Here is a 21,134-nt window from a genome sequence, read left to right on the forward strand (position 1 = left end):
TATGGGAGCAGTAGTGTGTAAAAGCCAACATTTAAGATCTGCTGGCTTGATTGAAGTTGTGTGGTTACATGTGTTGTAACCTATTGCTTGTACTGTGACTCTTTACATTCAGTTGTTCCTTCAGTACATCCCAGAGTCTTGTTACTACAGGGCTTCAGAGAAAATCCCAGCTCCCGGAACATTTAAAGTTGTAGCACAGATTCCCACCGTACCTAATTCAGGGCTCAGGTCTGGAATCTGAAGTAGACTAGTTCTCAGCAGCTGAGCAAGTTCGTGTCAACAAGAGGCTTCAGACTGGGGAGTAGGAGAAATATGAGCCTGCTCCCATTTGGGCAACTGCTGGTCACCCACATATAAGTTGCAGCCCATAGTTTGTTGCTTTGTCAGGGATCTAACTGGCACGCAGATGTTAGTATTCTGCTTGAGGATTATTTTCTAGTAATGTGGTAGCAACTAGGTGAGCATCTCTTCATACCTTTTGGGTGCCAATATTCATAAGCTGAGTTGTGCCACCCAGCCGCTCAATGTCCTTGGCAGCAACTTCCATCATTCGTTTGATTTCATCCCTCTTCTCTGGCCATGCCGACACACTCTGGATTGCCACCCATTGGGCCAGCCGCTATTTGGGGGCGAGGGGAGAAGAGGGGGCGTTTGAGTGGTTTTACAGCATGTGTGTGCAATCCAGATTCATCAGCTACTCTGAACAAAGATACTTTAGAAATACATTACTTAATGTGAAAAAAATTAATACACACTACAACCTGCTTCTGCCCCCAATATTAACCCTTTTGTTGTACAATTTCATGTTTTACAAGGCTTGAAGTGATTGACCCTCTCTTAAAACAAAAGGCCAGAGTCAGTAATATACTATGGCTGCTACAATTGGAAAGCGCTTCCCATAGAGCTGGGTTTTGAAGGACACCCCACCCCCCCAATCACATACAATAGCAAGAGGAGGAAAAAGTATTCACTCTTTCCCGACTGAGTACTAGGATGTAAATGCACTACAGGAAGAACATGCCATACCTCAAGTTTATACAAGATCTTTCTACTAGTGGTGCTTTGTATTCCTGGGCCCTCTGGTGTTAAGGTGAAGGACTAATATATCTTTCAAAAAACTATAGCTGGCACTAGATGGTGAAACAATCTTGGGCACCTGTGCAGATTATACCTATGTGCTTATTGACAGGAGCGATACAAAATTTGAGTACTATGTTGCAGTTAAGTCCCTCCAAAATTTTTGGAAAGAGAATTGCAATATGATCCTCATTTAGTAATGTGTGAAGATCTAGCATACAGCAGCCATTTTCTACTGTCCAGATATTCCCAGAGTGATCAGACATGTTGAAGGCATAAGCCAATGGAACATTTGGCAATGCAGCAATATTTCCAGTTTCTCCACATTTACTGAAGTAAGAGAAGTGTGTCATCAGCACAGGACTGGAATCTAGGACCTACCAAATCCTAATCCTGGTTCTAACACCCAACTCCCTCTATGCCTTGTTCACAGTGAGTTGTCCATTTTCCCCCACTGTAAGAGCATTTACCTTGTAGGTCTGTTCTGAAATTCAGTCACAATTTATGACACAGTTTGAAAATTGTTTTAGTATAAAATTCTACTTGTTTACTAGAAGTTTAGACATTTTACTATAATAGGGTAGTATCTGATTATATTTAAAGTTACACTGTTTACAGTCTCTCCAACCACAAGTTACATCTCACTTAATCACTGGGAAACCAGTAGAACCAAAGGATACAAGTTACAAAGCTGACCTTGAACTAGTCTCATCTGTTGACATGCTTTTCAATTTCATACAAGTCTATTTGTCCCATATTACAGTAGAACTAAGTCATTTAACAGCTGTGTGGAAGAATTCTTACCTGAATATAGAGATCCTGGTGTTCATCAATGTACTGAAAAAGCCCTTCAAGGACAGACATTTTCTGATCGGAATGAAGTTGTTGAAAACTCTAAGAGGAAAGAAGTAGTTCAGAGTCTACAGCCTTAAGTGTGATACAGCCAAGCTGGTAAAGCAGTTCAGAGAAACCAACTTCCTCTTTAAACTTTAACACCAGAGCTCCACCCTCCTTTGAAACTGCAACACTGCAAATCTAGTCAAGCCATGGTAGACTGAGAATGTATAACGCAACTTGCTGTGTCTGGACTGAGATCACATGATAGGAGAGTGCAGCTGAATGGAAGCAGCATAAACTGAACTCTTAACATACAATAAAGCATGACAAAAGTTGGAGACCAATACTAAGAATATGTAATTTAAAATTTCAGTAGAATGAATTTATGCAATTGAATTTGAACAGTTATCAATTTAAAGCCAACTTAAAGATCATGTATCCTGCTTGTTTTTTAAACTTTAAATATATATCTTTTGGTAAAGAGAAACAGCAATTCCATTGCAATATATAAATATACTGTACCTTATGTATAGTTTGAGTTGTCATTTTAATCTCAAGTATTTTTATAGTGTTCTGCTTATTCTGCATTGGGTACTCTTTCCAAAGTTGTATTTTAGAGAATTAGGCAAGCTATGAAATGAAAGGAACTTAACATATTGCAAGTTTAAATGCAAGACAGCACCTAGATAGCAAGTGCTAGTATTTCTAAATACTGTGTTACCATTTACACTATGCCAACTCTTGCCCCTTCTTGCAAACTACTAGGACACCTATATGTAGGAGCTGATAACTCTTGCGAGCAGTGGAATTTAGAAACTTTCAGGGACAAGTTAGTTTTATTACGTTTTGAAATTCTAGAGTGCCACTCAGCCTTCCAGATTAGGTCAAGAATGACTAAAATAGTTATTTGCTACAATTTGTAGAGTCACTCAAAAGCAGTCTGCAGACTAACTGATATCATGCTACTTAGCAAGAAGTCAGTGCATAGCCAGATGATGCCATATGGCATCAGTCTTGAGTTCTATGCTTGACCAAGTTTTGTGGTGTTTGGGGAGCACGGGGTGGGGGGGAAGAAGAGGAGTGAATCTTTAGTCTTTTAAAGGAATTTTATAAACCTCTGTCCTACCATGGCGATAATCATTGCTTTCTCTGTAGTTAGATTTCAAAATATTATATTCAAAAACAAATGATCTCATTCAACCCACCCAATAAATATCTCTTCTGTACAAAGAGTGAAGTCTGGTGCAATATTAAGAGGATCTGACCTAAAAATGAAAAGCACTTCAGATAGCTAGAAATCCCTGATTAAGTTTTTTTCACCTACAATAAAAATAAGTTTTACAAATACTTCATGGGATTGCATTTATTTTCAAATATTTAGATGCCAAAGTGTGCCAGCATCAGATGCGGTCTCTAGGACAAAAAAAAACCTGAGTACACAGTGAACATCTACATGGTAAAAACTGGCATTTTCTGCTTGTGGGGGGAAAAAAAGTAACTAGCCTATTCAGCAAGAAAAATTTGTACTGGAATGTCAGTCACTATGCTAGTTACCCCTGCAAAAAACTTTATGGCAGGCCCCCTTCAGCAGAAGTTTTGTGGGGTCTCTTCAGCCTTCTCTCTCCACACACAAAGCTGAACATTTATGGAAATGTTGATAGCATTCTGTTCAGCAATGAGAGGGTGACAGCATGACACTTTACTAAAGAGGTGTATTCCAGAAAATAAGAACTTCAGTTTAAGGGTGCCAGTGCTTTCATCCTCAAGGAGGATAATTTATTTAATTAGAGCCCTGCAAATCTGCAGATATCTGCTTTATATCTACGGACCATGTTTGTGGGTTAGATGTGGATACAAATTTCAATCTGCACAGGGCTCTACAGAGAAGCCATTTAAGTTGGGGGCGGGAGGGGAAGAGAGAATTGATTCATAACTGCATATTGTGGAACATTCTTCCCGCACTAGAATGGGAACACACTGAGGCATGGAACTGCAGAAAGACATTTACATATTCAAATCCTAATGCCTTTCATCTGAGCACTCATTTATGTATTTAAGTAGTTAACACTTAAGACACTATGACAAGATGTGAAACTTACTAAAGTCACTGAGTATTGAAGGGAAATCTTGGATTTTGAGTACCTATGATTGAATTTGGTCAGAGCCCTGACTCTTCTGAAAAAAGTGCCACAAGTTTTCTAGTAACCACATATTTTCAATCTCATTCAGCAATCTAGCCCAAATAGTCAAGAACTGATTCAGCCTGGACTCAGAGGAAGGAATGCCATCTACATATATCTCTTGTTCAAATCAACTTAACCCATCACAGATCCCAGAGAAGCCATCAAGCCAAGGCTGTGATAGCAACAGTCATCATATCCAGGTGTAGTCAGTCAGCCTATTATGTGTAATCCACTATTATAATCCAGGCAGGTTGTGGAATCTCTATCATTGGAGATTTTTAAGATCAGGTTGGACAAACACCTGTCAGGAACAGTCTGGATAATACTTAATCCTGCCATGAGTGCAGGGGACTGAACTAGATGACTGCTCAAGGTCCTGTGATTATTCACTTGATTTTTCCCTTTTAAAAGGGAATTAAATGCAGAAAGTGATATCAGTGCTTCATGGTTGAACTTCAAAAATTCAAAGAGACCAAACAATAATAAAAATGCTGAGCTGTGGTTCCCACAGCAACACCAGTGGATAAATGGTAATGTCTAGGATGTAGAGATACTCTGTGTTCAGTTAAGCAGAATTATGGTCTACATGGGAACCATGTTTGAGTCAGCTGGTAAAAATGTAGGTCTCTACCCCCCTACCTTAGAATTGGTTTTAAGTCACACTTAAAAGTAATACTAGATCATGCTAGCCTTGTGGATCAGTACTCAAAGCCCCATTTCTATATTCTGGAAGGACCTCAAGATTCCTTGCCCCCCCCCCCAGACTTCCAAAAGTGATTGGCTAGTCATACTAAAGAAGACAAGGCTAGAATATTAGACAGAGTTATTGATAAGTGTTACAAAGGAACCAGCTAAATACTATGAAGTACTGTCACTAGTTTCTCAGATTTCTTTTTGCATGACCACTGAGATCACACCATTGCATAAAATTATGCTTTTCATAAGAGGAAGTGTGGCTTGACTAAAGTAGAAAATGTGTTCTCAGTCCACAGGATGGAGCCCCAGATGACAGCACTGTTTCTGGGGGTCTATTTAATAGCATCTGCTGTTGCCTAGCTGGAAGCATTAGACATATTCTCAGCCAAAGTCATTAGATATTCTGCTATTTTATGCCACACTCTCTTTTGGTTTAGATGGGGAAACTGTCCTTTGATTCACAAATAATCAGAGATGACACCCTATTGACCAGTTTCCTAAAATGAAAGGCAGGATAGCACAAGTTTCTTGAAGCTACAGACCCAGACACGGTGCATCATATGGTTACCAGTTTCCACGGTCAGTCAGTGCCAGCCACAGGCTAGAGAACTAGGCCTGAGGGCCAAGGCTAGATAGTGGATCAGATATTGAGTTCCTCAGTTTTCCTTCACTAGACCATTTAACCATTGGCAGGATCTGAGTATTTAAAACGCAGAGGTCGGAGGAGACAGCATATTCCCTAGTGCGAAGTAGCAGGCACGTCATGTCCCACTGTGGCCAGTATCCCCACCCACATCGAGAGCCCCCGGCTGCGGACGCAGAGAGGAGCCGGGAGGGCGGGTTAAGAGGTCCGGGCCCTGCTCTCACAACAAGGGACGCTGAGTGGGGGCCGGAAGGGGGGGCAAAGCACCTGCTTGCGGCCCATGCATCTCAGAGAAGTATGCTGCCACACAGTCAAGCGCAGCCTGGCAGGGGGAATCCCCACCAAGAACACACATCCCCACCCTACTCACCACCAAGCGTAGCGGAGCAGGTCTCCATTTGCGAGGCCGCAGGCCGCCACGCAGCAGCGACCTGCAGCCGCGAGACAGAATTAGCGCCGCGGCCATGAATTACACTGCTTCCCTGTCAGCTGCTTCAGCTTACTCCCAGCAGCACTAGGGGGGATTTGAATGCCCCCTCCCCGCCATCTGGCCGCCCGGAGAATCATGGGGAGACAGAGCCTGACCAAACTTTGCCAGACCGGGTGCAAAGTGACCACCAAAGCCCCGAGCTAGGGCGGCCCCCGCAGCTAATAGGCAGAGATGGGGAGACTCATTCCACCCCGACGGGGGGGGGGGGCTGCCACTTACCCGGACCGACCTCACCTCGTGGCACCAGACTATGTCAGCGGAACAGAAGTCTTTCAGAACCTTGCGGTCAGCTGGAGTTTAAATCCCTGGTGAGCCCGCCCCTTTGGAATGCCGCGAGCCCCAATCAGCGTTTTGCTTTGCAGCACAAGGGAGAAGCAAGAAGGACCAGGAACGCGTCAGAAAGGAAAGGGGCGTGGTTATCTCCGGGGTGGGGCGGGGCAACGGGATTCACAGGGAGCGCCAAGCTCAGGGGAAAGGAAGGAGCTGGCCTGAGGCTGCGGCTCCCCAGTGACTCCTCTGGTGGAGTCGCGGTCCCTCATGCAGCGGAAGCCACAGCCAGGGACAAGGGGATGGGAGCGGATACTGGGATCCTGGAGAACGGGAGGGAAGAGTATGTAAATTAATGAGGAAAGGGTTCAGCTTGTCCCCTGCTGTGCACAATCTTCCATGGAGTCTTCCACTGCTATTGGACAGGGCCCCAGAATTGTCAACCCCAAGTGTTTAAAAATCACAAATCAGTTAAAAACCAACCAACCAAACCCCATGAGATTAATTTAGAAATCATAGGGATTTTTTTAAATGGTACCTTTGGGGCTCTTTTTATTTGCCTTTTGGTTGTTTAGTCTTTCGGATGCACTCAGTTCATGTTTTAAGCTTTTCTTCACAACCATGAGGGCAAGAAAATTAGAATTTGTTTTTAATAAAGGTGAAATTCTTATGTAATTGCATTATTCCAGCAGTTGGGTCTTTACAAAAAACATCAAATATTGTGAGATTTGCAATAAAGTTGTAATGTTGGTTACCCTGGATAGCTAAACAGTCTGTTCTAAAGATGATGCCTATTACTGGGCAGCTCTGTCAGCACTGCAGTTTCTGCATTGAGTATGAACTAGCATGGGGTTCCAATCCACCACCTCCTTTATTAAGAACAATAAATATTTTGCCTTTATATAGTGTTTCATCCACAGATCTCAGGGCACTATATAAAGATGTCAAGTATCAGAGGGGTAGCCATGTTAGTCTGGACCTGTAAAAAGCAACATGAAAGCTTATGCTCCAATACATCTGTTAGTCTTAAAGGTGCCACAGGATTTTCTGTTGATTTATATAAATATGACGAGGCGTAATCATCCCTAATTTACAGATAGGTTAACTGACCTAGAAAAGGGTTAGGTGACTTGTTCAAGGTCACACAGCAAATCAGTGGCACAGGCAGAGAACTCGAGTCTTATGGCTCTTAGCCCAGTGTTATATACATACTGTTGAGTGTGTGTAAGTGAGAAAGAAAGATATTACACTGAGGTTTGTGCATGTCAGTCTGAGAAAGGAAGTGAAAGATCCCATGACAGCCTGTATGTTTGTGAAATAGAGCCTAGTGGAAAGTGCTGGCTCAGTAGCCATGGAGTTCTCATTTTATCAGTAAATAGGTACAGCATGGGTGGCAGTGCTGAAAAATTCCCCAGGGTGCCTTCAACTGTATCTCAACCTCAACCTGTTTCTAGGGGTCTTCATAACCATTCAGTCTTTGGCCTCTGCTGAAATTATCAACGAATGCCTCAATCCTGCAAATTGTCCCATGCAGGTGGACCTCTGTATTCATGCAGAGATCCACTGAAGTCCATAGGGCTCTGCACAGGCGCAGGACTCTGTGTAGAACCACTTGCAGGATTCAAGGGCAAACGTACACATTAGTGACAATAGTGAGAGTGATTTCTGTAGCTGAGAACACCTCCTCTCAGCGAAATAGACTTACTTCACTTATTAAGCAGCAAAAATTTCTGTGGCACCTTATAGACTAACAGACGTATTGGAGCATGAGCTTTTGTGGGTGAATATCCACTTCGTCGGACGCATGTGACAAAGTGGGTATTGACCCACGAAAGTTTATGCTCCAATACGTCTGTTAGTCTATAAGGTACCACAGTACTCTGCTGCTTTTACAGATCCAGACTAACACGGCTACCCTTCTGATACTTCACTTAAGACACCTAAAAGCCATCAGATCAGCACTGAGTTTACAATGGCACCAATGGTCCCGTGACCACACTCAGAGGGGCTCTGGTGCCCAGACCTTGCCCCCCTGCTCTGAGGCCCCACCCCCACTTGGCCTCTTCTCCCTGAGGCTCTGCTCACTGCTTGCTCCTCTCCTCCCCACACTGCTCGCTCCTCTCTGCCCCCTCCCCCACTGGCTGCTCGCTCCTCTCTGCCCCCTCCTCCTTGCCCGCATGCAGGCCACTGGCTTCTGCGAGCGGTGGGCAGGTCCTGCGAGTGGTGGGCAGGGCCTCAGGGAAAGATGCTGAGTGGGGCAGGGCCTCAGGGCAGAGCAAGGAGCGGAGTGGGGCCACAGTCCAGGTGCTGGGGCCCACAGGTTAATCCAGCCCTGCATCAGATGTTTGATCACTACAGATGGGAGATGGATTTAAACTGGTGACCTCAGTTGAAAGGTGACAAGTTCACTTGAGAGCTCTATGAATCCTCTGAGGCCTCCAGTCCCCCAAACTCAAAATCCAAGGTGAAAATTTGTACCACTTAGATTTCAAGCACTGGGGACCTGAGGTTAGCATTTCATTATGTGTGTGCGGAGTGCCTAGCAAAATGGGGCCCAGATCCCTTACTGGGATATCTTGGCGCTGCCAGAGTACAAATAATAATGAAGTGATACCAACTGAGCAAAATTAAAATGAATCAAGAACTTAAGATCCTGTTTCATAGAGGGCTAGGTCAGTATAGCTATGTCTCTCGGAGGTGTGGATTTTTCACAGCCCTGGGGATGTAGAGATACTGATATAAGGTCCTAACGGAGACCAGGCCTCAGTTTCATTCTGTTCTGGTGTCGGGGGCTCTTTGTATTTCAAGTCTATAGGTAGGTATGGCCTGACATGAATAATTAAATACATGGGGGAAGGCCTTAATTTTTTGGAAGATAGGATTAGGGAGGTAAATTATAAAATTGAAAACAGGATGTTTATGCTAAGTAAGATAAGTAAATAGGTCAGTAGACTAAACAGACAGGCCCGGTCTACACTAAAATATTAGGTTGGTTTAACTACAGCCATCAGGGGTGTTAAGTTCTCATGTAGACAACGCTAGGTGGACAGAAGTATTCTCCTGCCAGTCTAGCTACTGCCTGTCAGGGAGGTGGATTACCTACAAGGACGGGAGAACCCCTCTGTTGGCATAAGTAGTGTCTAGAGCACACTGAAGAGCTACAGTGGCACAGCTGCAGCAGTGTCACTGTGTCCCTGTAGCCTTTTAAGCGTAGACAAACTCTAAGATCAGAGGGAGGACAATGAGGGAACCATTACTAGGAACAAGATAAGAATGGACAAGATATGTCAGGAATGTAGAAATAAGTTAAAGAGTAAGTGGAGCATCGACAGAGCATGCCGCACAGTGATTGATTCCTGTAAAGTAATCAAGCCAATTTAAAATTGTATAATGCAATGCATAGGTGCCAACTCCGTGGGTGCTCAGCATGCACTGGCAGCCCCCATCAGCACCTTCCCCCTGCTGCAATCAGCTGTTCCATGGCTTGCAGGAAGCACTGGAGGGGTAGGAGCGACGAGCGAGGGCTGGGCACGCTTGGGGAGGGGGCAGAACAGGGCAGGAAGAGGCAGGGCAGAATGGGGGCAGGATGAGGCAGGGAGGGGGCAGGGCCTTGGAGGTAAGGATGAAGTGTGGGTGGGGCCTGGGACATAGCTGGGAATCACCCCTGGCACATTAGAAACTTGGAGCATGTGATGTAATGTATAGTAAATGCAATAAGATGTGTACATGTAATAAGGAGCAGGGACGGCGTGTTGTATGGGCCTGTGGTGCCCGGGCTCCAGCAATATTCAGGGCCTGGGGGCCCAGCTCCACCAATGTTTGGGGCCTGGTCTCTCCCCTGGCCTCGCCTGCCGCACCCACGCATCTCCCCCGAGTGTCCCCTGACCTCCAGTTGCTGCCCCCGCTCACTTCCCCCAGGCCCCGGAGCCTGCAGCTCCACGCTGACTCTGCTCCGCTAGCTCCTGGCAGGTTCTGGGCACCACTAAAATTTCTACAAATCTGCCACCCCTGTTAAAGAGAGAGAGTTTTTGTGTAACTCTGGTGCTGTCACGTACACTGCATTTACTGCCCGCCTCCCCGTGTTTAAGTCTAATCAGTGAAGCATTGCTGTATGCCAGATAAAGATAACAAAGAGTAACAAAAAAGTTTGAAGTCAAACTGAATGGAAAGCCGAGTGGAAAGAGGTCTTGGAGGGAATCCCAACAAAGCCCAGCTCTCTGATTAATGAGCCCTGTCTCCCATTGACTGAGATTGATTGTTAGAGTGAAAGGAATATTTTTGTCATATATAAAGTGATAGAAAATTGATTGTGTTGGGTTTATTTTGTTTTCTGCATACAATGGCTTAAGTGAACTGATGACTTTTAGTTTAAAAGACTATCATGTTTAGGGTGAAATCCTTATCCAAAGAATGCTATCTTTAACCTTTTACATAGTTCATGCCACGTCTGCCTATCAAAGAGATTCTTGTGCACCTACATACATAGTATACCTGCTGATAGTTTGATTACAATGACATTGCTTACCTTAAATATAATAATCACAAGATAATGACTTGGAAGGTTTAAGGTACTGGTTTCAGCAGAGTCCTCTTTCCTTTCATATCTTCTGGTGACTAGGAAGGCTGCTGAAGTTAAAGTCTGGAGTTTGTACTTGAATCAATGAATATATCAGTATGTTAGTTGCTCAAGCCAGCACATGCAGGGCCGTCCTTAGGATTTATGGTGCCCTAGCCGGGATTATTAAACTGGTGCCCCTGTGTCTTACTCTTAGCAACACAAACATAAGCTTACACTATTGGAAAACTTGCCACATGCATGTTATTAAAACCAATTTAACTTAATTAAGCACACTGTAATGCTGATGGACTAGCACTAAAGAAGTAACATTATAGAAAAAATTCTGATTTGACAGAATGATGCAAATAATATAATTTTTTTAATTTGTCAACATTTTATTGGAAATTTATATGAAGAGATATTGAAACAAGGATTTGTTTTTAATTAAAAGCAATCTTTCTGGCTTTTTTGGCTGCAAAATCAGGAATAATGTTATCGTATGACAAAGACAAAGTGATGTCTTGTTTGATTGCAAGAATAGCAAGACCAGTCAAGTGTTCCTGACTCCTTGTAGAGCGGAGATTGTTCTTAAATGAGCTTTAGTTTTGAGCAACTCCGTTCTCCTGATGCTACTGTTACAGGAATTGTCAGTAGAATACGAGTGGCAATGTACACATTAGGATATATGTCAACAAGTTTTCCTGGTATGAATAAACTGTACAATGTCCATCATCGATTTTGCATGTGGCAACATTGATGACAGTGTACTCAATTCTTCATTCAATTCAAGTCAATTTAAATCAAAATAATCGCCATGCTTCAGTGGGCTCTCTAGGTCAGGGGTCCCCAACGCGGTGCCCGAGGGTGCCATGGCGCACATGGGGTCTCTCAGTGCACCTGTGTACTGGCCGGCGGACAAGCATCCGCCAAAATGCTGCTGAAATTCGGTGGCATTTCGGCAGCGACGCCTCTGGATGACACTGCTTGCCGCCGACAAGCAGTGTCATCCAGAGACATCGCCGCCGAATTTCAGCAGCATTTCAGCGGATGCTCGTCCACCGCCACGGTCCTTCGTCTGGTGACCACCAGACAAAAAAGGTTGGGGACCACTGCTCTAGGTTCTTGCACTTTGTCATTAGTTGCTCTTGTTTTCCTATTTTGTTGAATTTAGTCCTGCTCAGCCTGCTACCAGCTGAGTGAATGGAACCCCAGGCTGACAGTGGGTTGAGTGGCTCAGTCAGGGATCAGCTACCGGCCTGCTCAGCCCGCTGCCAGCCTGGGGTTCCTTGGGGGGTCCCCAGGCCAGCAGTGGGTGCTGAGTGGGGCTGGCAGCCGGACCCTGGGTGGCAATGGGGCAGCAGACGGAACCCCAGAGCAGCAGCAGGCTGAGCCACTCAGCCCGCCACTGTGTGCCATCAAAAATCAGCTAGTGTGCCACCTTTGGCACGTGTGCCGTAGGTTGCTGACCCCTGAGCATATTACAGTTGTTGGAGGGCTCTATGTAGCAGTAACAGGGCTATAGGAAAGTCAGTCAACATTTTTTGTTTCTCTGATGAAAACTGGCCCACTCTCTTCCCCATACCAAACTTGTCACAAATAATTGTCAACAACTTAATTTTCTGTTTTTGGCTAAGATATTGATTTTTTTTTTAAATGTTGAAATTGAATTCAGGATTGTTAGCAAGCATTTTTGGTGAACAAATTTGTTAAATGACAATCTAAATGGCAGCACAGTATTGCTTTCATGCTTGGCTCACCCTCTAGCCTGCTGGTCCAACAGCTGCAGTAGAGGAGGAGAGAGGTGGAAAACTGCAGAACCCCAAAATCCACCTCTTGCATGCAGAGTGGCAACAGCAGCAGCAAACCCTCAGGTCTGCTCACACACCCATGGGCACCACTGCCAGCCCAACGGACCATGGTGAAGTTAGCACAGCATCTGATCTCAGGGACGGGGTACCCATGGAGCCACAGCAGCTCATCCTGCCCTGTGCAGCTCCCCCTGGATGAGATGGATCACTGCCAGCCCAGGGGAGAGACACGCTCCCCAGCTAGGGTGACCAGATCAGATGTCCTGATTTTATAGGGCCAGTCCCGATATTTGGGGCTTTGTCTTATATAGGCACCAATTACCCCCACCTAGGGTGACCAGCCAGCAAGTGTGAAAAATCAGGACGAGAGGTGGGGGGGAATAGGAACATATATAAGAAAAAGACCCCAAAATTGGGACTGTCCCTATAAAAGTGGGACATCTGCTCACCCTACCCCAACCCCCTCTCCTGATTTTTCACACATGCTATCTGGCTATCCCCAGCCCAGCCCTGTGTGACCATTCCAATCCTGGCTGCCTGGAAGGAATTGAGTTACTTTCACTTTCATTCCTCAGCAGGCAACCAACCAGCCTCCCCTCCTCCCTAGCACCTCACCCAACCCAGCCCTGACAGAGGGGAAGGGGGAGAGAAGGGTGCTTTGTGAGGGGGGGGAGGGAGAAAAGGGGGCGTGCTTTGTGGGACAGGGGAGAGAAGAATGGATGTTAAGGGGGACAACAAAGGATACTGGTTCCAGAGCTGCCAAGTTTGCCTCACCTCACGCAGGGGGAAAGAGTCACACTTACAAGTTAGTTCCTTCCCCCACCCCTTCCCAAAGACCCCAACAGCCAATTGCCTCCTTCAGACTGTGCTGCATTCATCTCTTTAGGACCCAGCAGCCCAGCTCTTACATGTTCCACTGCTTCCCCTCTGTCTGGGCTCGGCAGAGTGGTGCCCCCAGACCTAGTGGTGCCCTAGGCAGCTGCCTGTTCTGCCTATGGCTAAGGAGGGCCCTGAGCACATGATCCAGGTTACACAGTATGTGCTTCTGCCTCTCTGTCCTCACAGCTCTGTCTCTCTCAGCCACTTCCCAAGATAGCAGGGAGTGCTCTCAAGCTGTCTGCTTCACACATACATGCAACTGCATCACACATTTCCTGAAAGCAATTAAGAGCTCAGAGCACATTTACAGTTATATCTGACTATTGTAAGGCTAAAGGGCACTTTAAAAGACTCATAGGCTTATTCCCCTCCTGTGGGTCTATTACCATTGGGAATACCACAGTACAAGCCTTGTTAAAATTCTGTGCCCCTCTTGTGCCCTACGGCAGCCTGAAATCTACTTAAAATGCTGGTGTGCTCGATTAATACACATAACTGATTTTATGGGCTTTTTAGCTATCTATCAGATTTATGCCATTTCAGTCCATTCACTGACCTCTATTTCTATCCCTTTCTGCAAATAGGCACGTGGGAACCATGTGGATGGATTCTGAGTTATGAACTCTCAAAACCTGTGAGACTTGCCAGCGTTTGTTCCAAACTTGGCACGCAGGTCAGGCTGGTAGATAGGCTCTTGGAATTTCAAACCTTTTGTGCAAACATGGACCATGTCAGGTTATGACATCCCCTTCCTTCCCAAAGCTCTGAGGAGAGACTGCTGGGTGTGTTTGATAGAATGCAAAATTTACTTTTGTTTTTGGGTTTGGTTGAACTGAAACTCAAAGGGAAACGCAGCAGGGGTTGGAGACACCCACTTGAACTGAAACAACCAAACATGATTGTATCAATCTAATATAATTAAGACACTTCCACCGCACCCATCCTTTTGGCATCAGTACACAGTAGAAACATAGGACCAGCGCCTAAGCTAGTATAGCTCCACTGAAGGCAAAGAATACCATAATGTCCCAGGCATCTCTCAGGTAAATTATTTTAAAGAAAAATAGTGGCATTTTGAATATGGCCAACCCCAAGTGTTTAAAAAGTATGAGTTAGGCCTCCCAAAATCATTAGACTGGCTTAAAATCCATTCTCAGCCTTCCTACAAATGCTGCTTCTGTTCCCAGATGCCCTGTCTCAGCAGCTACTGGGCCAGGTTTTTCTGTAGCTATTGCAGCCCCTTACCTCAGTTTCCTCCCTCCCACCCCCTGCAGGTGATTAGGTTACAGCAGTGGTCTCCAACCTTTTTGTGACCAGTAACACATTCATGTTTTCAGAAGAGCATGGCGGGCGCCAACAATTTTTCAAGGCTTATTTTGTATTTGTACATTAAATAATACAAAAAAATTTAATATTACATAATATACGAATCCAGAGAGAAGAGAGAAGCCGGAAAAAAGCCGTGAGGACAGACAACACTGGTGCCCACAGCCCTGGAGTACTCTGTCCCCAGCAGGCGTGGGGCCCCAGATTCTCTTCTCTATTGGGCATTAGGTGGGCCCCGCACCTGTCGGGGACCGAGAACACCAGTGCCTGCAGCCCCAGAGTTCTGTGTCCCCGGCAGGTGCAGGGCTGCGGCTTCTTTCCAGCTTAAGCCGCGGCCCCGCACCTGCCATGAACCAAGAACACCAGTGCCCGCAGCCTGCAGCCCCGGAGTTCTCTGTCCCTGGCAGGCGTGGGGCCGTAGCTTCTCTACCCTGCTGGGAACTAGACAGGCCCCGCACCTGCCGGGAACAGAGAACACCGTTCCCACAGCCTGAGTTCTCTGTCCCCGGCAGGTCCACTGCTGGGCACTAGGCGGGCGCACATAAATGCCCCGGCGGGCGCCATGGCGCCTGCAGGCACCACGTTGGGGACCACTGGGTTACAGCTTCCACATTTAAAAATGCACTCAGTCAACCTGCTGCTCCCTCAAGTCCTCCTGCTCGAGAGTCCAGGTGACCTTGCCTCCCTCAAGGCCAGGCTCCAATGATCAGTGGCCTCTAGGAGCCACCGCTCTAGAGATAGTGGATTAGAGGTTTCTCTTCATAGCACTGACAGCATGCAAGCATAAGACAGAACACACAGGCTCTACTATACACTGCTCGCTGGCTCCTCATCCTTTTCTTCGCCCCACTGGCAGATCTCCCTTTGTCCTCCCCTATAAACTCTGTTCCACCTAGACTGCATGCTGTTACAAATCCACACTTTCTGCATCCTGCTGACAGGATGCCGCAGCACCACAGTGAGGCTTCAGCTAACCTGTGGGAGCATAAAATAAACCTGGATATCTGAATGCCTCTCTCTCCAGGGCTGTCTGAAGGCTAGAGACAAGGTGACAGCTCTAGAATTAATATGTGGATTGCCAAAGTGTTAATGTCGTTTTGGCCTGTTATTCTACATTGCAGTACCCTAATGTGGCCCTGGCATGGTATGTACAGACAGCCTTTCTGGGATCTCAGGCTATGAACTGCCTTCCCCCTTCTGATTTGACTGACACAAGTGCGTGGTCTGTCAGTAAGTTGTTTCTTCCCCAGAACTTGAAGGAATGGTCCATGGTTGCAGAGCCAGAATGTTTTGTAAAGTGTCCAACTGGTTGGGTCTAAACTTTGGTGAACTTTGGGGAGCCAAAACACACCCAGACTGGCCGTCTCTGCATATCCTTTCTGACCCTTTATCGAACAAAGCACTGACCTGCAAACTACTCATGACACCCCTTTCTCAAGTAGCCATTAGCCTTATCTCTATGCAGTTACTTGTTAAACTTGCTTTCCTGTAAAAATCTTGATTGATTATGCATGACCATTATATTTTGTTAATCACTTTGTTTACTTCTGTGTATAAATATTGATGCTCACCCCTAATAAAGGGGCCACACTTAATCTAAAGCTTTGAGAGCTAAGGATAGTGTGAGCCCATTGATCAACGCATTGGTGTCTGGTCTCTGACAGAATTGTGTGCCCCATACCAACTCCGCACGAACTCGGGCGCTGGAGAGGTGAGTGAGGACTTGCTTTATTACCTAACAATTTGGGGGCTTGTCCGGGATTCCTTCTGGTGCGGTACCTCTGTCCAGTGGTCAGACCACTCAATATTGAATTGGCAAGGCGCCACAGGAGATTTCTCCCAGCCAATTCAATATTGAGGGGTCGTGTATTGGACAGCAGGGTAATGCCAGTGGAGGGCTCCTGTCAGACACCATGGGTCAAGGGACTAGCGTGCCTCTTGAGAGTCCGTTGGGGATTGTAAATAAGTTATGGAACGAAGGGAAACTCCCAGTACAGACAGGAATGTCTAGGAAGAAGTTGTACACACTATGTGTAAGGAATTGGACTGGGTATACCGCGGTATTGGCCGACCCGGAGATGAGGTGGCCTTCGTATGGCTCTTTCGAACAGGCTACCTTAAGAGGAGTAAAGAGCCAGATCGAAAAAGACCATCCGGGACAGTTATGTTACTGGTTTTGTTGGGACACAGCAGCAGAGCTGTGGAAATCTTTAAAAATATGGCAGTCAGGTACTCTCCCGAGAGTGAACCCCCTCCAGGTTATTTCGATGAAGGGTGTAGACCACGGCGTGTTTTGACTCGTCAGCTGGTCCCCTCTGCACCTGCCCCTATTCCTCCGCAGGGGGACTCTCTCCTTGTAGCAGAGGGGAATCTGCAGGATACCAGATTGGAATTTCTGCAGAAGGATGAGGAGGAAATGGAGGGGCAAACCTCGGGAGGAGTAGTTACTAGGCTAATGTCCAAGCAGGTACGGCAGGGTGCATGCCCCCCCCCGAGGATAGCCCAGAGGATGTCCCCGTCAAATCTCTTGCGAGTAATAAAAGTATAGTTAGAGAGATGCCTTTACAGGTGCACGATCAACCTTATATGGGCAATGATGGACGGTTACAACATGCTAATATTGTGGAATATAAAGGATGGCTAGAATGGGACTTGAAAGAGTGGGGACAGTTGTCAGGGTCTTTTGGGGAAAATCCCCGAAAGATCATAGAACTTCTAGAAAGATTGTTTTTAAGTTATAATCCTACTTATACGGATGTGGATCAGTTGTTAAGTAGAGTCTTGACCGGAGAGGAACGTAGTTAGATTGTGGATGCAGAAAGGACATGGGGAGATAGCAATGCAGTTAATCGTACTTGGATGGATAGGCGGGATCTGGCCGCTGGCTGGAATCCCCTAGACTGGACTCAGCCAAGGCTGACCCAGCTGCGAACAGATCGAGAGCGATTGTTAGAGAGACTCAAGGAAATGGTGCTCGCCGCCTCGCCTAATCAGCTAAGTTCATGCAGATTCGGCAGGAATCTGATGAGCCGCCCAGAAAGTCTGGTCGAGGTTATTGGAGGGGGCCCGAATGTTCACTCAGATGGATCCTGAGAGAGAAGCAGACCACCCTACTCTTATTCTATTTTTATGTGAATCAGTCGGTGCCCCCTGTAAGGGATTACTTCTTAAAGTTTCGCCCTGGTTGGGGAGGTGAGTCAGTCACTTCAGTGTTGGACGTAGCTGATTTTGCCTGGGAGAAAGAGAAGGGAAAGTAGTAAAAAGTAGAGAAAAAGGAAGAATATAAGCTGATGGCTTTAGCTTTTCACGGCGGTGTTCGAGGCAAAGGCCGTGGCCGTGGCAGGGGATTCCAGGGTGCTCGGGGAAGAGGGTCCTGGCGACCCCAGCCATCAGGAAATTGTTTTCAGTGCGGACAGCCTGGTCACTTTAACGTGAATGCCCCTGGGGACGCCCAGAGGGTCTGGTTGCATCCGCAGATGCTTACACAAGTGAGGAATACACCCCTGCACCACCAGCTCAGCCCATCCCCAGGCCTGGATCAACTACGGGAAACAGCAGCAGCCGCAGCAAACTCAGCCTCCTCAATGACGGTACCCCGGGGGCGAAGGCAAACAATGTGACGGTCTTATTTCCTTAATGTCTTTAGCCGGCTCCTTTCTCACTTTCTCCCCTCCCAGCAAAGAGCCTCGTTTAACCCTTTCAGTCCAGGGACTGCCTGTCTCTTTCCTCATTGATACTGGGGCTACTTTCTCTCTTTTAAATCATGCCCCCTCTCCCTGGCTATCCTCTGAGGTTAAAACTGCGACTGGGGTGGAGGGCAACCCACAGTCTCTGGAACTCACTTTGCCTTTGAATGTTGTTTATGCTGATAAATGTTTTCCTCACCGTTTTCTTTTTTCCCCAGCTTGTCCGATCCCTTTGATGGGCCAGGATTTACTCTGTAAGCTTGAGGCTACTTTAACCTGCACTCCTGAAGGGGTAGGATTATTGATGACAGTGTTAGGAGATTCGAGCCCCTACTCAGGGTAATTGGGAAAACCCCCCCTCTCTCTCCCTGACCTCACTGACTTGCCTTCAACCCTCTGGGGAATTTCTGACACTGATGTTGGCCTGCTCCTTTCGGCAGAGCCCGTAAGGATTCAGGTGAAGCCTTCCTTAACCCCCCCGTCAGTCCCTCAATACCCCCTGTCGCTGGAAGCCCGGGAGGGCATCCGCCCCATTATCGAGGGATTCATTGCACAGAAGCTAGTCCGCCCTCAGCGCACTCCCTGTAACACCCCTATACTGCCTGTCAAAAAGCCTCCTAAAAAGGACGGAGACCCTGTTCGTTGGCGCTTTGTACAGGATCTACGAGTTGTTAATCAGTATGTGATCCCTCTTCATGCAGTAGTTCCTGACCCAGCTACTATCATCAGCCAAATCCCCTGGGATGCTGAGTGGTTCACTGTTATTGACTTAAAATCAGCTTTTTTCAGCATTCCTGTGCACCCAGACTCTCAGTATCTCTTTGGTTTCACCTGGGAGGGACAAAGTTATGTCTGGCAACGACTTCCTCAAGGCTACAGAGACAGCCCCACGATTTTCAGCCAGTGCCTCCGCCACGACTTGGAAGGTTTCACCAGTCCGCAGGGATCCACATTGGTCCTATACGTAGATGACATCCTATTAGGTAATCGCAAAGAAGCTGCCCTCCGCATCGATGGTAAGGCACTTTTATTATACCTACACACCAGAGGCCACAAGGTAGACCCTAAAAAGATTCAGTGGGTCTCACAGAAGGTCCGATATCTGGGCTTCCTGTTAACCCCAGAGGGAAGACAGATGGACCCAGCCCGCATAAAGACTATTCAAAACTGCCCTCTACCGAACACCAAGAAACAACTTCGAGGTTTCTTAGGATTAATTGGCTTCTGTCGCCCCTGGTTGCCATCCTGCGGGGAGTTAAGCAAACCGCTCCACCGACTCACTGCTAACCTTGCTCCTGACCCTTTGCAGTGGTCCCCGGACACTATTCAAGCCTTTCAGTTACTCAAGGACAGTGTGGCCTCCTCCATGTCTCTCTGCCCCCCCAATTACAGCAAACCCTTTCACCTTTTTGTCCACGAGAGGGGCGGAATTGCTAGTGGTGTCCTTACCCAGCTGAGCGGGCCCCACCATTTCCCGCTTGCTTTTTACTCTCAGCAAATCGACCCTGTTGCTCAGGGAACCCCATCCTGCACCCGGACTCTGGCAGCAGCTGCCCTGCTGATCACAAAGGCAAAGAGCCTAACCCTGGGTCATTTTACCACGGTTTGGACCTCTCATGCCTTGTCAGCCCTTCTGCGTAGGGGCACAACCCAAGTCTTTTCGGCCCATCGTCAGCAACAGCTAGAGGCCGAACTCTTAGAGGACACTAACCTAATTTTTGAAAGGTGTGGACCCCTTAATCCAGCTACCTTGCTTCCTGACCTGCCGGTCCTCCAGGATCAGCACGACTGTGTGGAAGTAGTTTCCAGCATCTTACAGATAAGGGACAACCTGTTTGACGTGCCACTGGACAATCCCGATTGCATCCTCTTCTCGGACGGAAGCTCCTTCTATGTTGATGGCAAGCGTTTCACAGGTTATGCTGTCACCTCTGAATGGGACATTCAAGAGGCCGCCTCACTGCCAGGCAACTGGGGAGCCCAAGCCGCTGAACTCTATGCCCTGGCTCGAGCTTGCCAGTTGGCCGCTGGTAAGACCGTTACCATTTTTACTGATAGCAAATATGCTTTGGAGTTGTGCATTGTCATATCCACCTCTGGAAGTTTCGAGGTTTCCAGACAGCTGCCGGTAAACCCATTCAGCACCTCCCCCTCATCCACAAGCTTTTGGACGCCCTCCAAAAACCCTCTGTCCTGGCTGTAGTTCACTGCCGGGCCCATACTAAAGATAGTAGCCCCGTTACCCGTGGGAATGCCCTGGCTGACGCCTCCGCCAAGAAGGCTGCCACCTTACCTTTAGCCATGCCCACATTGGCTATTGCAACCTCCTCCTTTACTCCCACCGCAACCCCGTACCAGTACCCGCTGCTGAACTACAATCGTGGGAAAGCCTCGGGGCCACTCTGGTCAAGGGACCTGGCTTATGCCAGATGGCCGAGCCTGCCTCCCTCGCTCCACATACCCCGTGGCAGTTCGCTGGCACCATGATAAAGGGGGTCACTACGGCACGCACGCCCTCGTGGACACTATCGCTCGCTTTTGGTATGCTCCAGGCATTCAACCCTATTGCCTATCAATAGTGAAAGCATGCAGCACATGTCAGCGTAATGGACCTGCTCCGCCTCTTAACAAAATTAAGGGTGGAAGACCTCCGCCTGCTGCTCCATTTCAACATCTTCAAATTG

At 47.1% G+C, this 21,134-nt stretch overlaps 1 protein-coding gene across 4 annotated transcripts in view; it reads right to left on the bottom strand.

Annotated features, from left to right (window-relative positions):
* LOC115646611 (cytosolic non-specific dipeptidase) overlaps positions 1-21,134 on the bottom strand; it is an 80,616-nt gene that overhangs the window by 15,676 nt on the left and 43,806 nt on the right. The window contains exons 2-4 of one of the 4 annotated variants that reach the window (XM_030552634.1): positions 10,719-10,844; positions 1,882-1,971; positions 476-619 (exon numbers count right to left, since the gene is read on the bottom strand). In XM_030552634.1, coding sequence (XP_030408494.1) covers positions 476-619; positions 1,882-1,971; positions 10,719-10,844 — 360 coding nt within the window. Of the gene's footprint in view, positions 1-475; positions 620-1,881; positions 1,972-5,806; positions 5,936-6,145; positions 6,310-10,718; positions 10,845-21,134 lie in introns of those variants that run through there. The other 3 variants (XM_030552636.1, XM_030552635.1, XM_030552637.1) reach the window with 3 other exon arrangements.

This window comes from Gopherus evgoodei, chromosome 2 (genome assembly GCF_007399415.2).
Source record: "Gopherus evgoodei ecotype Sinaloan lineage chromosome 2, rGopEvg1_v1.p, whole genome shotgun sequence".
NCBI classification, from domain to species: Eukaryota; Metazoa; Chordata; order Testudines; family Testudinidae; genus Gopherus; species Gopherus evgoodei.